The sequence below is a fragment of the Ochlerotatus camptorhynchus genome, unplaced genomic scaffold, assembly GCF_037179485.1.
Source record: "Ochlerotatus camptorhynchus isolate MF236.1 unplaced genomic scaffold, CSIRO-AGI_Acam_v1.1 ptg000211l, whole genome shotgun sequence".
NCBI classification, from domain to species: Eukaryota; Metazoa; Arthropoda; class Insecta; order Diptera; family Culicidae; genus Ochlerotatus; species Ochlerotatus camptorhynchus.
In genome coordinates, this window is record NW_027040701.1 from 571,642 (window position 1) to 589,139 (window position 17,498).

Sequence of the window (17,498 nt, forward strand, 5' to 3'; positions counted from 1 at the left end):
GGAATTTACGCGGTTTTTTTTTACGCGGTTTTTTTTACGCGGTTTTTTTTTACGCGGGACGTATCACCCGCGTAAAAGCGACTCCAGTGTATTCAGATCATTCCACTGATTATTTGGGAAATTTTTAAGCTTTTTTTTTATATTTTAGGCCATTAGTTTTTAGATTATTATGAGGGTTTTCAGGCTGCATTGGGGATCAGGTCGATTTGGCTAGTATATATATAGACCATGTTTAACACTCTAAACACCATGCATCCGGTAAAATGTGTAACGGAAAATTGGCAATGTTTTAAAAATCATTGCACAGAAATTTATGGATAGATTTTTAATCTATTGATACAAAGTGAATCTTTAAATGGCACCAACATATTTGAAATTCATCAATAAATGGCTGTGCTTTTATTTTTCAAACATTGCAAGTTAGCCGTTACACATTTTACATCGTGTTTGGAGTGATCAAAAGCCATGTATAGTATTTCTAGGCCATTTCAACGTTTTAAGGCCATTTTGCGGTTTTAAAGTAGTTGTTTCTATGGCCTGTTAGACATTTAAATGGCCATTTTTGAAGATTTTAGATAATTGTGACGTTTTTTAAATCATTTTAGTGCTGCAAGATAGTCCAGAGGTATTTTAAGCATATCATCGTTTTGAGGTGTTCAGCTCAGGGCTGGCAAATGTCATTTTCAATGAAAGATCTCACGCGATCTATCATCGGATGAGAAAACAATGATAGAGATTTTCTTCAAAATATCATCGAATCTTTTCTCATGACTAAACGTGACAGTGTTGTGATCATCGTAATTACTAGCTCATTTATTGCTTTTAGAGTTACTTCTACCAAGAAAATCATAAACCGCAATAGAATTATTCTCATTAGTGCTTGATCATTGGAAAATGACAAGAAAACTAATGATAGTTAGTTTCGTCTCGTGATAGTGAGAGGACCTGTTTTATCATTGTCACATGACGGTCGTGATTTTACCAGCTTTGGTTCAGCTATACATTATTTGTGATAGTATTTAATCATTTTGTGGCCATTCAAGCCTTTTTCTGGTCACTTTTTAACTCCAATTCTGTCGTTGCTATTCCAGCTTTTCTGACATTTTTCAAACTATTTCAATGTTTTAAAAACTGTTTTGCGGGATTCAGTAAATTATGCAGTTGGTGGATGGTACGCCTACAATATTTCCAAACCATTTTGGAGTTTTTGGCTTTACAATATCGGTCTTCAATATTGGTCGTTAACAAGTTAATGGAATTTTTCAAAGTGGGTCGCAATCAACGAAAGTTTGACAACCACTAATCTACATAGGTAATTCAGACATCGCAAAAATGTTAAGGCCCCAGTGACAGAATTTCAAGATTCAGGATTAGATTAATAGCTTTGGAAATTCTGAGACTTCGAACAATAGATAAAATTTAATGATTACAAAATAATTAAGATCAGAACTTAACTGCTGTAACAGGACAGCGATTTTTTCTAGCAAAATCTAGAGGAGATGGATCCAGTTGGAATAATCTTCAACGCAAATGTTGGATGAGCAAAAATCTCTTCGCAACATGTTTCATAGTACGAAGATCTTAGGAGGGTGGACTATTAATTTTCCAGTTCTCAAAGTGCGATACTCCAAATCGTTGCAGCCGTTGTAATTTGTCATTATGGTCAAACCCGCTATAAGACAAGCAATTTAATGGTGATTTTTTTTTAATTGTGGTATAAAAAAACTCGAGCAAATTCCTCAAATCAGCGAAATAAATTTTAATATTTTTATGACCTGGAACTAACAAATTGATTTCCTGTCCTTCGCCGTGAACTGAGAACTCCTGCAGCACATAAAAAAACATGCGTTAAAAAGAAATAAAACCGAAATCTCCCACATAAACGCCAGCCATGCACAGGTTCAATGCACCCGGCGCTGCATTCCTCCTGGATTCTCAGCAGAAATTTTCGGAGTACAATTGGGCCTCGTTCAGCGCGAAAAAAGAGGGATAGCAACCACCCAACTCCGTCATTCCCTCTCTCTCTCTCTATCCCTTCTTTACTAGTCCCATTATCGCAGGAAAATCATCATTTCCAGGTTCCCTGCCTTCTACATTGCGCGAACCTATACTTAACCTACAAAGTTGATTGCACGCCCTGCACAACGACAGAGCAGCAGTTGCAAAGTTGCAGGATCCCAGCTCCAAAAAGGGCTCCACTAATAAACAGTTTCTTGAACGAATGAAAAAAAAAACGGGGAACGACAAGAGTTGTAAAAAGAGTAAAAACAAAACTTACCACGCCATTGTCCATGCCGCCATATGGAGACTGATAGCCTGCTTTTTCTGGAAATGAATATAGAGGGAGAAAAAGGACAAGGAGAAAGAAATTAAAATCATTTCGAAAATATCACAAGAAACACCTTTTGCATATCCCGATACATACAAACACACACATACACACACTCACGCATATTCATCCTGATCATCAAGGCGATTTAAAAAATCAATTCTCTGTCTCTACGATTGGTGGAAAGCCTCCAAAAAGCCATCTGCTCACTCGCCGTCGATACGCACTGCCAGCATCGGTCGAAGACTAAAAAAAAAAAGAACCCAAATACAGCCATCCTTTTCGAAGGGTACCGACCCAAAAGGTTGCAGCAGCTCGCTCGCCGTGCTTCGAACTCGTATAGGGTGGACGGACAAAGTGGAGTGGAGGAGTGATTTTTCGGAGCACATTGGCTGAAGGACCGGTCCCAATCAACAATAACAACATCACCGCACCATCATCATCATCATCGTCGTCGTCGTCGTCGTCCGTCGCCAATGTGAAACCATAAATATGTTAATAATTGCATAGTACCACCTGTACAACTGGAATCGCTGCTACTGCTGCTGTCGGACTGCCTGCCAGCCGGAGAAAAACGATCAGTAAGCGACCCCAAAAAACGGCAAAAAAAATAATAATGTTAAAAACTCGGGAAAAATATGAAACTTTCGTCGAACGAGAGGCTCTCATTGCTACTCAGCGCTGCCAATCCGGGATTGAAAAATGTGTACACAAAATTGATCTGCCACCGGTTGAATCTACTACTTTGAGGGGGTGCCATACTAGAGGCACCTTTGTTCACAATCGTCATCACTCTTCCGCCCTCTTTCCTATGTCCGTCCTTTCCTAAACACTACGACGCTGGTGAACCGAGAGCGAGAATCGAAATTAAACACTGTCGAAAAATAAATATTGATATCCTCTAACAACAACACACATTGTTGCTGTGCTTCTGCTACTGCTGCATGGATGGAAACGAAACGGAAGTGGAATCGGCGGTACGGAAGGTACCAAAGGGCAAAGCTGTTGCTCTTCGCTAGTCGGTGTTTGGTGGTGGGTTCCTGTTGCTTTCCAATATAGAATAGTACAACACCTCGCACGTAAATGCGAACCGTCCAATAGAGTGACTTTTGTAAGCATTTTAAATCCTTCCTGCCATCTAGATCTAATGAACGGATCTTTAGGGTGGGTCAAGATTGTATGGCGGATTACAACTCTCTACTGACGTAAAGTTGACGCACCCTACTGATCATAATTATACTAGAAAGATGAGTTATCTTAGACAAATAACTCCCAAGTTAGGCGGCTTTCAGCTATAACACAGAAACAACAACAGCAACAATTCTCAAGTCAAAGAATCTTGGACTAATGGCATAAAATTCCTTTTGAATTTCATCAAAATATTAACCAATATTTCTTTTCCGTGATTCTCTTGAAGATGACACTATAATTTTAATAGAAAATGCTTAAATGTCGCTGCATGATTCTCTTGAAATATTCCTAAGAAGTCCCTTAGTATAGTCTTGAAAATCACCTAGATTTTTAATGGAAACTATCATGTACAGCATTCATTTCCAAATCGCTTTTAAATTCATCTCAGCATTCCTTAAATATTCTCCAGCCAATCAACACTTGCTTAAGATAAATCGCTATGGAAATCTTATTTCTGATTGATCCTACTAATTTCAAGAGTGAAATCGCAACAGTGTCCGAAATGTTTTGCTCCAGATTTAGCCACCATGGCCAGCTATTTTACGATTCTGTAAGAAATCACCTTAAATGCTTTTTTAGAATTCCTTTAGATTGCCTCCAAAAATACTTTAAATTCTCCAGACTCTCTTGGTATTGTCAGTTTTCCGAGTAAGGCGGAAGAAACTTTCAGAAACTTCCAGAGGCAGTCTGCAGACACTTTCGGAGCAAGTCAGAGAACTTCCGGGTAAGTAGGAATGAGTTTCCCGAAGACATCGTCAAGTCTGGGAAAAAATCCCAGCTAATGTCAGAAGAAGACAACCAGAAACACTTCCGGGGATAGCTGGAACAACCTTCAGGAGAATTGTCAGGAATCCTCCTTTTGAAATGAGAAGAAATTTTCAAGGGAAGTCAGATGAAATTCAAAGTCGTGCGAAACATCCTAATAAAACTGGAACTAGCTTCCACGGAAATTTGGAAGAATGATCCAGGGAAAATTCTGAGATCAGTCAAAATAAAAATCCGGGAATAGTGGGAAGACATATTCAAGAGAAGTCAGAAAAACTTTCAGGAAAAGTTGGAAAAAACTTCCGTGGGATGTCGCAAGTAGCATTCAATATGAATCGGATGAAACTTTGGGAGGTAGTAAGAAGCAACTCCTAAAAGAAGTCAGAAGAAAATGGGAAAAGTTGAACCCTGAACTCCCTCACTCCCTCTTCGCTGCGTCAGTTTACTGACGAATCAATCAGACTTTACCCTCTGCGATTTCCATGAAACTTTGTAAAGAAGTCCGTTGACAATCACCTAGATTTTTCATTGGAACTATCATGTACATAATTCTTTTCCAAATCGCCTTGAAATTCATCTCAGCATTCCTTAAATATTCTCCAGCCAATCAACAACTCAACAAAAATAAAACACACTTGCTTAAGGTAAATCGCTGTGGAAATCTTATTTCTGATTGATCAAGAGTGAAATCGCAACAGTGGCCGAAATGTTTTGCTCCAGAAGGAATTTAGCCACCATTGCGGAAAATTTTGGATTCTGCAAGAAATCACCTTAAATTCTTTTCAGAATTCCTTTAGATTGCCTCCAAAAATACTTTAAATTCTCCAGACTCTCTTGGTATTGTCAGCTTTCCGAGCAAGTCGGAAGAAACTTTCAGAAAAAGTTTAGAGAAACTTCCAGAGGCAGTCTGCAGACACTTCCGGAGCAAGTCAGAAAACTTCTGGGGTAAGTAGGAATGCGTTTCTCGAAGAAATCGTCAAGTCTGAAAGACGCAGCTAATTTCAGACGAAGGCAGGCTGAAACACTTCCGGGGATAGCTGGAACAATCTTTCAGGATAATTGTAAGGGAAGTTAGATGAAATTCAAAGTCTTGCGAAACATCCTAATAAAACTGGAACTAGCTTCCGCGGAAATTTGAAAGAATAATCTGGGGAAAATTATGGGATCAGTCAAGATAAAAATCCGGGAATAGTGGGAGGACATATTCGAGGGAAGTTAGATAAACTTCCAGGAAAAGGCGGAAAAAACTTCCGTGGGATGTCGTAAGTATCATTTAATGGGAATTGGATGAAACTTTCGGAGGTAGTAAAAAGCAACTCCTGAAAGAAGTCAGAAGAAAATGGTAAAAGTTGAACCCTGAACCCCCTTCCTCTTCGCTGCGTCAGTTTACTGTCGATTCAATAAGACTTTACCCTGTGCGATTTCCATGAAACTTTGCATAATTGTTCGCTATGGGTAATTTCAAATTTTTACTAGAAATCGGCCATTTCTACTTTGATGTTTGTTTCAATAAATCATAGCACGAAAACGTGTTTTCTAATCGAAATGACGTCTGCAACAATTTTTTTTGGAAAATAGATGTGCTTTTCAGAGAAAGAAAACACACGGGGTTTTGTAAGATCTGAAAATAGATCAATTACATATTTCATTTTCAGAGCTTAAACTTAAAGAAAAATTCCCTCAGCGATTCTCATGAAACTTTGCAAAATTGTTCGCTATGGGAAATTTCAAAATTGTACTGGAATTCGGCCATTTTGACTAACGCCTCATTTTTCAAAATGGCATTGATTTAATTTTTTCAATAAATCGAAAACGTGTTGTCTCATCGAAATGACGTCTGAGACCAATTTGTAGGAATAAATATTGCCTTTTGAAATACCAATACACATGGTGAAGGTGATTTTAAAATCTCGAACCTAGATCAATTCTTTCATTTTCAAGATCTTAGACTTAGAGAAAAATCATCGAACCAAACATAGGGAAGTTTTGAAACGCCTAACGAGAATAATGCCTTTTTGAAATTGAGACCTATACCTTTCAGAAATTGCAGACTAGTTCAAAGTACAGACTAGTTCTTCTATTATCAGAAGAAAATCCAGACCAATATCTCAAAACACTCCAGAGATACTGATTTAAAACATTGAACATTGCCAAAACCCTCTGGGCGGGAAAGGACTACTATAATCTACTTAATAAAACTTTTAATATGCATTACATTGAACAAGATGTCGAAGAGAAAAGAAACAAACGAAATCTTGGTCTTTCGAAGCTTTGAGGACCACGGACCTGATAACATTTTCATGTTATCGGCTTTATGACAATACTAACCAGCCGGCCACTTGGAACGATCTGATTTTTGTATCAGCATTTGAAGTCATTCCAATTGACTTACACAACGTGGCTACAGAGATATGTAATTTTGTTAAGTAAATTAGAAACCGAATGAAAAGTAGCCCCATTCGACGGTACATCAAAGTGCAACAGTCTATTCATCGCTACCATCGATTATAGGCCGATTTTTTCCACCACCTTCACCACCAACCGACCGACCTTTGGATGATCCAGCGCAACACATGGAGGATTCAACGCCACCAAACCACATACCACCGCACAACACCCGGAATGTACAGAACAGATAATGTAGCGTGTTATTGTTGTCCGGGTTATTATTGTGTACGGCGGGCTGTTGCAATATACATCCACATCCACATCGACACACACATACCCATCATCAGCTACTCTATCCTTTTTGGTAAATTCTAAACACGCAGAACAGAACCAAAAACATGCTCGTCGCTCAGCCTGGCGGCTGATGGTGTGTGAGCCAGGTTCGTCACCAATGATGGTCGGTCGGTCGGTTTGGTATAGGAAGGTCAGTCGGTAGCAGTGTGTACACTGTAATACTCGAATTAATGGCAGTTGATCCATGTTGATAATTTTAATTATTATTATCTCATTTTTTTTTTAGAGACCATTGCAAGGCTAATTATCTGCAAATAAAAGTGATTATTTGTAAAAAATGAGTTAGCACAGTAAATATCGGGGGGTTTATGTCAATCGTTATGAACAACAAAATTAACACAAGTATATAAACATTACTTAATGATATCTTTCAATGAGTGTGGATTGTAAAACAAAATTAAATCGATGTAACTTATGGTCGCATGATGCTGCCACGAATGAAACAGATTCAACGATGGCTTTCAGTTAATCACGATACAAGTTTTAAAAGCGGAAACAAGTCCTCTTCAAAACAAACATCCGACTGCTGCCAAAAAAAAAGCAGGATCACTGTCCTCTCGGTTTGCAACAACATCATAAACTCGTAGAAGCTGAAAAAAAAAAAACCGGGACAAACGTAACACGAAAAGACGAAAACAAATCTTCACTTCAGTCCATCGGAGAAACCTCCAAACACACATGTTCAAATCTCAATTCTCTGCTGCACCACTTCATCCTGTTGCACTTTGTTGATGCATCGAAATCGGCGGCGATGCCCTCGGTGGAACGAACACACACTGTCAAGTCATGATTCCTTCATCTTCGCTGCCTATTTTTGTTTTCCTTTTTACGCACCCGACGTTTCCGAGACCACTGAAAAACCACCAAAAAAATATCCAAAATCTCACACATAAAAGACAGCATAAGCATAAGCGGAGAAGCAATAAGTGGAACGAACGGGTGCATTTTGCTAATGCTCTTTACACACGCATCCTTCGAAGTGGACTTCTTTATCTTTCCTTCCCGACAAGTTGTTGGTGTTGTTGTTGTCTGTGCCAACGCAAGGCTGAGCTGTTTAGGTGTGTGTGTGGCGTGCGAGGGATTTGGTAAATGCGGTTGTGCATTGCGACGTTGTGTTCATACTAACTGAAATGATGGAAAAATGAATCGGTTAACTAAGTTGTCACAGAAATAAGTTCAATCGTATGTATTTGGCCCGGTTTAACGGTATCACCCTAGGCTCGTTGGATAAGCAAAACCATTTTTAAATGTTAAGGAAACTTCACGTCGAAGACTATATCAAGAATTTGTAAAAAAAAAGTGAGCAAAAGAAAGGAAGGTTAAGCAGATAAATGATAAACAATTAGCTGTAAACACTAAACACAAAAAAAAAACTTAAAAAAGAAAGCAACAACAACAAAATAAAGATAAAACAAGAACTTGAAAATGAATGAGAAATTCAAGAGAGAATACAAAATTTTTCTACATTTGATTATATAGCAGAAGTGCGCTAGTTATGGCACTAGTACCCCTCTATTTGGCCATACGGCCTAAAACCTCTAACCGGTGATTTGTTTAAACAGCTTTATAACATCCTCCCTTTTCACGTACATACACTCCCGATCATAAGTTTAAGGACACCCCCAAAAAAACATGACAAATTTGTTATGTTCATATCTCTGTCATGTTACGTCCAATTTTCGTTCTCTTTAGATCATTCGAAAGGTATTGAATGGAACTTTCCTCGTAGGCAAATTGTTCAATATAATTTTTAAATTTTGTGTGCTAAAAGTTCACCCAAAGTTACAATATTTTTCAAAATTTACTCTGAAGAATCGTGACTGATTTTCTCAGAATTGGGTTGGCCAAATTTTGAAATAAAAGTAATAGTATAACACTTATGCTATACCATTCATACCATTCAAATAACTTTTGGAGATCGAAAATTGAACGTAAAATGAGAGATCATTGAACAAAATTTAAAAATAAAATAAAATAAAATAAAGCATCAGACTGTATTCGAACCAAGAACCTTACGATCATTGAACCCATACTTTGACCACTAGACTATCAGTACTTGTATAAGATGGAAGGTAAAAGGTGTGTAAGAGCTATGTAGTGCGGTGAACACTGTTTTCCAGGTAACGCTTGAAGCGATCATGAATTTCCATAACGAAATCATGAATGATTGTTATGATTTCATGGGATGGCATGTTTTTTGATTTCATGATTTTTTATTCATGAAAATGGAATCGGATTTTTTCCCGTGAATAGAATCGTTCCGTTTCCCATAAATACAAAATTCAAAATTCACCCGCAAATCGAGATTCGTTCAAATTATGCACAGCTGTTTGGGAACCTCAATACGCTTTGAAAGAGATGTGGTGGACAGGGGGTTTTAAAGTTCACTCATCCTAATACGCATCTACGGGACAATAAGGAATTTTCTTCCAGCAAAAAAAAAACGAGCTATCCAACAGGAGAATGCTCCAATGAGTGTGGAGAAAATGTTGCCCTTTATTAAAGAAATCTTGAGAAATTCATGCCGCTAGTTAAAATAAAAGAAGACTCAATTTAAAAAAAATATTCTGATTGGAAGAGATAGGGGAAATGACGGCTTCGGCATGACAGACTATTTTCGGCAACCCAAATTGAAACACTATTTTCAATGGATTTTCTTACGAAAACACTTCGCTGAAAGCATGCAAACGATTCTCTATGCTTTCAGCTTCAATTTGACTATATTTTTACCACTGAGAAAAAGCAATCTAGCAAGGTTATCTTGAAATGCAACACACGCACTACAAATTGTAGCTGATTTCGAGTTGCCGATAATAGAACAGCAGATTTACATGCAGTTCAAAGGAAACGGTTGCCGAAGAAAAACTGGTTGCCGACAATACTCGCTCTCACTAGAGAAGATTGGAGCTTTGTAAAAGTGTTTCAAAACAGTTTTTGACAATTCTTTCGACTGAAATTGTTAGAGCAGCTGGCAGCAAAAGATTGTAAATAAACCAATACTGCATATGTGTGCGTTCCTTAGAGAAAAAGGCTATAGAAAAAAGGTCGCTGCTTAGGTTGCCGAGAATACGTAAATTCCCCTATTTAAATCTAATAGGAAAGGAATTAAACAGAAAAATTGCATGGATGAAATGGGAGGAATAAAACGGACCTGAGATTAAACTCGCAAACATTTGTTCAGCAAACAGAAATGGTTAAACCACTGAACTTTATTTTCAGAATTGCTAGAATAAATTTAAGAAGAATTTTGAAAAATCAATTTCTAAATAACGTTACATAAAAATTAAAAATAAACGTGAGTTCTATGAAATATCAATCCAATTATTTATAAAGCAGCGGGTCCCAAACATAAGTAATTTATTTGATTTGTATTGCTCAGGGGCTTAGACGTCTCCCTTAGCTCAGTCGGTAAATTAGATAAAAACAAGACCATACTTGAGAAGGCTGGGTTCGATTCCCGGTTCGGTCTAGACATTTTTCGACTTCCCTGGACATAGAGAGTGTGATTGTACTTGCCACACAATACTTATGCACAAATGTGCTCAGAGAATACTAAGTTGAGGGCCAGCGTAAAGTCCCAGTAAGAACCCAATAAATCCAAAGAAGAAGAAATATCATCTGTCCTTCATTCTCACCGTTTCCCCAAAAGGCTAAAATCTGAGCGTTTTTCTTAAATTTCCATCATTCATTCACTAAAAAAAAGACCAACTGTATTATTGACCTACGACAAACCACTTGTGGCCCCATGCTGCTGCTGTACGTGTTCTCGGTATAGTCGAAAAGCACAGATGTGTACGGCACTTCTCCCAGCCGGTCGCTGATTTTGATTCACGTGTTACCAACTTTTCTGTGTAAGTTACTGCTATTAGGCGCCGATGCAATGCCATATCTTTGTCGCATCTCGACCCTTCATATAATTCCGTCTGACAGTTGGTCTTACTAACCCCGATAGTGTGAAAATATTTCTCAAACCCAAACACAATTAACCACTATGTCGAATGAATAAACCCCACCCCCCCCCCCTTCTAAACCACCTTCACAGTGAAAGGCCCGAAAAAAGGAATCATCACAAATCTCAAGTGCCGGCGCACGACCCCGCACTGACGTAACACTTGAGCAGCGCGCAACGGACGAGGATCCTCAGCAAGACACCACCATAGCCACACAAAAGCGAACCACCGAACGTCTCTCGCGTTTGATAAATTGTCCCACAGCATTTCGATTAGTATGTTTATAAAGTATAAACGCATTTATAGGAAAACATGGTCGTGTAGATTGTCGTTGTAAATAATTCATTCCTTTGGTCCCGTACCCCTCATGAACCGCCACCACCGTCGAATTGTTGGTCCCCGTTAATTTCATTCGAGTATTCACCAACAGAAAATAGCCGATTTCCGACTCATTTCTCCCTGCTCCGACGACGACAACGACGGGACGACGAAGATGCCGCACATTTACTTGGTGGAGAGGCTTCACTTGTTGTGTCTCTCGCTCGGTAAATGCTGCTTATTTCCTTCATTCGGTGCGTTGTTGCCTTTCGATGTGTGTTTGGTTCCGTTCCGTTCTCTGAGCCCGGTGCCGGTGGTGGAAACATTGAACGCGATTTCATTCACACTCACATCCGGGACCGCCGGGACACACAGAAGGGGCAAACAGTTTTTATTTTCTTCAATTCGGAGGGTTACAACCGAAGGGAGGAAGAAAGGCAGGTCGAAAGCCGGTGGCAACGTATTTTGTGACGTCACTCACAGGTCGCAGCCAAAACAACCAGCAAGTGGTCTTGGAAATTGCTGATGGCGGTTGGGAATGGGGTTTACCTGTTGGTTGATCCGTTATCCAATTATAATAATTCAAGTTTTGACAGGTCTTATTGCGAGAGTAACTATGCACATTGCGCCGTCTTGAATTAGGATTTAGATTGAGGTTTCGGTTCCGGAGATGTGGCTCTCATGGTGGAAGACGGCAGAAAGTATACAACGAATCCATCAACAAATTTCACGACAGCAAACAAGGGAAGCTTCTTCTAAAAGGAGCCTCCATTAGCTCAGTCGGTAAAGGCGTAGCTACAATGCAAGACCATGCTGGAGGTGGCTGGGTTCGAAAATGCAAAAATGAACTATGAATTATATGATTTAATAGTAGAGCTGCCAAAGTATACTTTTCCTGATTCCATTTTTCCCAACAAGGAAACGCAAAATGTTACTACTATAGAGCTGATTTAAGTTGTAGCATAATGTCAAATGCCACCCGCAGCGCGAAAACAGAAAAATTTACTCTAAACGGGTACGATTTTTACTACTTCCCCGCCAATCCACCCACAAACAACAGCCATGTCCTCCTCTCGGCGAAGCGTAGTCACGTACAGATTACAGTCGAAGACATTTGTGTGGATGCACTGTCTTGTTTTTCTCGCATTTCTTAGCAATCATGTTCATATCCACTTCCAACTTTATCGATCGGAAATGAATGTTTGCTTGGCACGAAAAAAAAGGAATCAGACAATCTAGCGTGTTAATCAAATGGAAGTGATTCATAATTGTGAGATCAGTGTACATGCTTTACATAAATAATATAGAAGCACTATGAATTTAAGGGGCCTCAGGTAGCCTAATCAGATCAGACACAGTATTACAACACCGGAGGCAGCGGGTTCGATTCCCGAACCGGTCCCAATAAATCTTTCGGGTTTGCAATTTTCCTGACCCCCCAGGCACTGAGTAGCATTGTGCTTGCCATACAATATAAAAAAATGCATGTATTGGTTGGCACAGAAAACTCTCTAACTGTAATAAGTTGAGATCAGGCGAAACCTCGTGTAAGAACGTCAAAGTCAGGCACGAGAAGATGAATTTTTAATAAATTTTCATTCTAAAATTCCAGGTTATTTCTCGGTTATATTCGAGCTACTTGTAAATTTTCTGGTTTGATAAATCATGGTTGTTAGGCTAACAATTAAAAGTTCCGTACAAGAATAATTAAATGCTGGAACTTCGAAAATGTGAGAACTGAAATACATACATGAACTCGTGAAATTCCTTTTAAAATCATGAACTTGAAAAAATGTTATTCAGGACAACATTATTTTTTTTTGTTTACTAATTTATTTGATAAGGCTCAGCCGAATTAACTTTACAGAGCCGAAGATTCTTGTTCACTATGCAATACATCTTAAAACTAAAGTCAAAAGGTACAACACAATAAACACTTTATCTTCCGCTATTCAATAAACCTCCTCCACCAGAACGGGAGCCGCTTCCAGTGGTTTCATTGTATGGAATATTCGCCAACGGGGGTCAGAGCGCTTCCATTGCAGCAATGGACGCAAAACGTGGTCAGCACTCACACATTCAGCACGAAACGGTTGCTATCCAAAGTCAACGACGCATCGACTGAAAGAACTGCTGATGAAGAACAATAAGGAACACAATAGTTGCTGCCGAGTAAACAGACGATCACGAGACACACGTCGAGAGTAGCCTGCTTCTGTCGACAGGCGAGTGAACACTGCATTCAAGACATTATAAAAAATATGAAAATTAAATAAATTTTGAAATTTTTCAAAAATTAAATCCTTTGAGATTTGTTTCATAATTTTTTTTCACGAAGACTTCAATTTAAATAATTTCAATATTCTTATTCTAAGGCAATCAATCTTTTTCCTTATTTAAAGGTTTCCAATTCGGAATCTAAGATTGTGCAGATTAGAAAAAATGTACAGATCATATGCGTAGAGAATGTTTTAAGAACTAAGACTTAGCTCAGTCGATAAAGCCGCAGCTACAAAGCAAGACCATGCTGGAGATGGCTGGGTTCAATTCCCGTTCCGGTCTAGGAATTTTTCGGGTTGGAAAATTTCTCGACTTCTCTGGGCATAGAAGTATGATTGGACTTGCCACACAATTATACCAATGCAAAAATGGTACAAGCATCGAAAACTCTCAATTAATAACTGTGGAAGTGCATCTAGAACACTAAGTTGAGAGCACGCAATAAGCTTGCGATATGCAATAAGCTTGAAATGCGAAGAAGAAGAAGAATACGAAGAAGAAGGTTTGCTTTGGCTTGGAACATTTTAGGATGAGAAATTTGAGATTTTTCCTTCTTTGACCGTGGGCAGTTCTTTCCAGTTTCAAATTGATCATCTGATGACGTTTCTAACTTAAGGTTATTCATAGAAGATTTGATTCTTCTGAGCAGTTCCACGCCAAATGACGAAGTGATAAAACTCGACCTTCTCCAATTTGCTTTAAACTATGTATATTTTTTGTTATAGACAGTAATTCAAACTTCGGCCTTTCAAAATGGCGTCTTTGACATTTTTCAATAAATTGCAGCACAAAACGTCACTTCTGATCTAAATGAAGCTCCATCAAAGTTGTAGAGATAAACATAGATAAACTTTTCCAATATTGAAAACCATGCACATTTAAAAATTGACATAAATTGTTGAACAAGAACTTTTAATCAACTTTTTGAACTTTTTGCAAGTACGTTTTTTTATGTAATTTATACACAGGAAACAATACTGAAAATGTCTAAAATGAGCAGTGCTGCAAAATTTCGACAATACACGGTGATACTCAAAATTCTGCTTTGGTCACTCGTTTGAGCTAACAGTCATCGTCAAGGCAAACCATGTCAATTGTCAGTAGCATTTTTGTCAGTGACGAACATGTGCTGATTTGTTTATTAGCTAAATTTGAAATGAAATTAAATGGCTTGAGCAAAACAATTACATGGAGCCATTAAAGTGAATAATCATCTACGTCCTGAACCGCTTGGATAACAATAATGTGTCTCAGAATGCAAGAAATTACACTTTCTGTTACCAGGTGAATCTTTGTCATTGACGAAAAAATGAATGAGATTTTGACAAAGATTTTTTTGAGGATCAAGTCTATCATTGACTATGTGAAAAACAATTTTGTCAATATCGCGCAAAAGTCTGTCAATGACAATGACAAATCTCAGCACTGAAAATGAGGAAACGATTTCCTGTGTAAAAATTACATAAAAAAGCGTACTGACATAAAGTTAAAAAATTTGACCAAAGTTCTTGCTCTATGATTTTTGTTAATCTTCATACGTCCATGGTTTTCAATGTTCCAAAAGTTTGAATCCTTCATGCGTTTTTTTTTTGCTGTTATAAAAAAGGGCATTTTGAGCTATTTGAGTATTTAGCGCTTTTTAAGAATTTTTACACAAAATTACAATGAAGTTTTTTATATTTTTCCCAGAATAGCTTTATTGTCCTCTACAACTTTGTGTCGGACGTCATTTTGATCAGAAATGACGTTTTCGTGCTACAATTTTTTGAAACATGTCAATGGCGTCATTAAAAAATACAAGATCCAAGATGGCCAAAATTTTAGCAAAAATATGAATGGATGTCCATAGCAATTGAAATTGAATAGTTTGAATTATCATAAATAGAATCAATAGAAATCTATATATTTCTGAATCTTAAATACCTAATTTTTAAATGAAATTCTGCTATCTTCGGGTATTATTTTTCAACATAAGATCTACTAATGATTTACGACTTTTCATGTATAACTGTATGGCAAAATTTAATGTTAATAACAAACATGAATGACCACCCCAAGTAACGATTTTAGTTTTATGAGGGTTTTGTAGACAATGATTTAGACTTGTAGCATGCTTTAAAACCACTATAAAACTTGCAATTTTACTTGGGAAGGGCGTCGGGAAGTACAAAATCTTAAAGTAACTGGTAATATTTCAAACGAAGAAAAATCTAGTTAAAGGAGTCAATAATTTGTTTTACTGAAGTCGATTTATTGCTTTATTACTAAGTCTAAGATAACAAAAAATTGCAAAATCATTAAGTTTTAAAAATTTATCTAGGTTAAAAATCTTTTAAAAAAATCAAAGTGCCTGAAATTTGCTCCATAATACTCTAGAAATTCTCTACAGAAAGCTCTTTTACTCTGAAATTCTCTCAACTCTTCTTAACTGGGTTCACTCCTCAGTATTCACTAATTATTCGCCTTAAATTCCCTAGGTATTATCCTCGGAATTTCCTCTAAATTCCACACAGAATTCTCTTGGATTAGTCATGAAATGATCCTCAGAATTCTCAGGGAACTCTTCTTTTGGGTTTTGTAAAACAACTTTACCTCAAAATATCCTTGAAGCTTTGATTAGAATTCCTTCGGAATAATCCACAGAATCCTCTTTTCTATTGGAATTCTACTCACAAGAACCTTGGAGGTCTCATACAAATCCCTTATAATTCTCGTCAAAACTACATGGCAATTTTAGCCAAAAATCTCTTGGAATTCTCTTTGGAATTACCTTGCATGTCAAAAGATAAGCAATTATAACGGAATTTAAAGGAAATAAACCAACCCACTCAAAGCTCTTCATAAAACATGAAAGAAATCCTCGTATATCGCTTCAAGTTTTCTTAACCTTTCTTCACTTGGAATTCTCTTTGGAATTACCTTGCAATCCTCCTCAGAATTCTATTGGAAATTCACTTTGAATCCTTCTTATGATTCTCTTAGAATTCTACTCAGAACTACCTTGGAAATCTCCTCCTGGAGAATGTCAGGAGTTCAGCAAAACATGAAATCCTTTAAATTTGTCGAACCTCTTAACGGAATCCCTTTATGAAAAGCTTTGAATGGGTTGGTTTATTTCATTTAAATTCCGATATAATTGCTTATCTTTTGACATAATTTGCATGTCAAAAGATAAGCAATTATAACGGAATTTAAAGGAAATAAACCAACCCACTCAAAGCTCTTCATAAAACATGAAAGAAATCCTCAAATATCGCTTCAAGTTTTCCTAACCTTTCGTCACTTGGAATTCTCTTCGGAATTCCCTTATTCCTTTGAGTTCCTTGGTAATTCTCATCAAATAAATTCATTAAAGTCCATAAGCTGTGGAACTGTTTGCAAGTGCCTTATTTTAAAAAAATATTTTTTCTTTCAAAATATTCAATGTCCGACGTCTTGAACTTTTATTTTCGTTTCAGATTCATGAAAATTTCTTGAAAGTCTGATTTCATTAGGTCCAGGGTTTTAAATCAACTTCTAAGTTTTTTTTTTCCTAATGCAAGTCTCAGAACCCTAAAACACAATTTAAGTTTTTTAAATATATGTTGTTTCTGAAGGTAAATCCACTCCAGAATTCAATGAGTTAAAGTCAATAACGAGGAAGATATGGTTGGTTGTATTATAAAATGTTTAGAAATTCATTGGCGTTTGCCAATTCATATAGGGGAAATGGCCCTAATGTTGGCCTATGGATCTAACTTTGGACCCATCGCTAAAAATCTGCTATTTATCAATTTTATTTAAATGAACGCGTCATTGGGACGGTACTAATGGATATTTTTGGTCGCTATTGAAAATTTAGTCGATTGCTGAATGTATGTATGGGCCCAAATTAGGAGCATTTAGGTCGACATTACATCAATTTCCCCTATTCTACTTTTATT

The 17,498-nt window shown here is 37.5% G+C and overlaps 1 protein-coding gene across 3 annotated transcripts in view; it reads right to left on the reverse strand.

Moving 5' to 3' along the window:
* The window catches only part of da (daughterless), a 118,341-nt gene that overhangs the window by 53,527 nt on the left and 47,316 nt on the right, over positions 1 to 17,498 (reverse strand). For all 3 annotated transcript variants that reach the window (XM_065224457.1, XM_065224456.1, XM_065224455.1), the window contains exon 2: positions 2,279 to 2,325. In XM_065224457.1, coding sequence (XP_065080529.1) covers positions 2,279 to 2,325 — 47 coding nt within the window. The remainder of the gene's footprint in view (positions 1 to 2,278; positions 2,326 to 17,498) is intronic.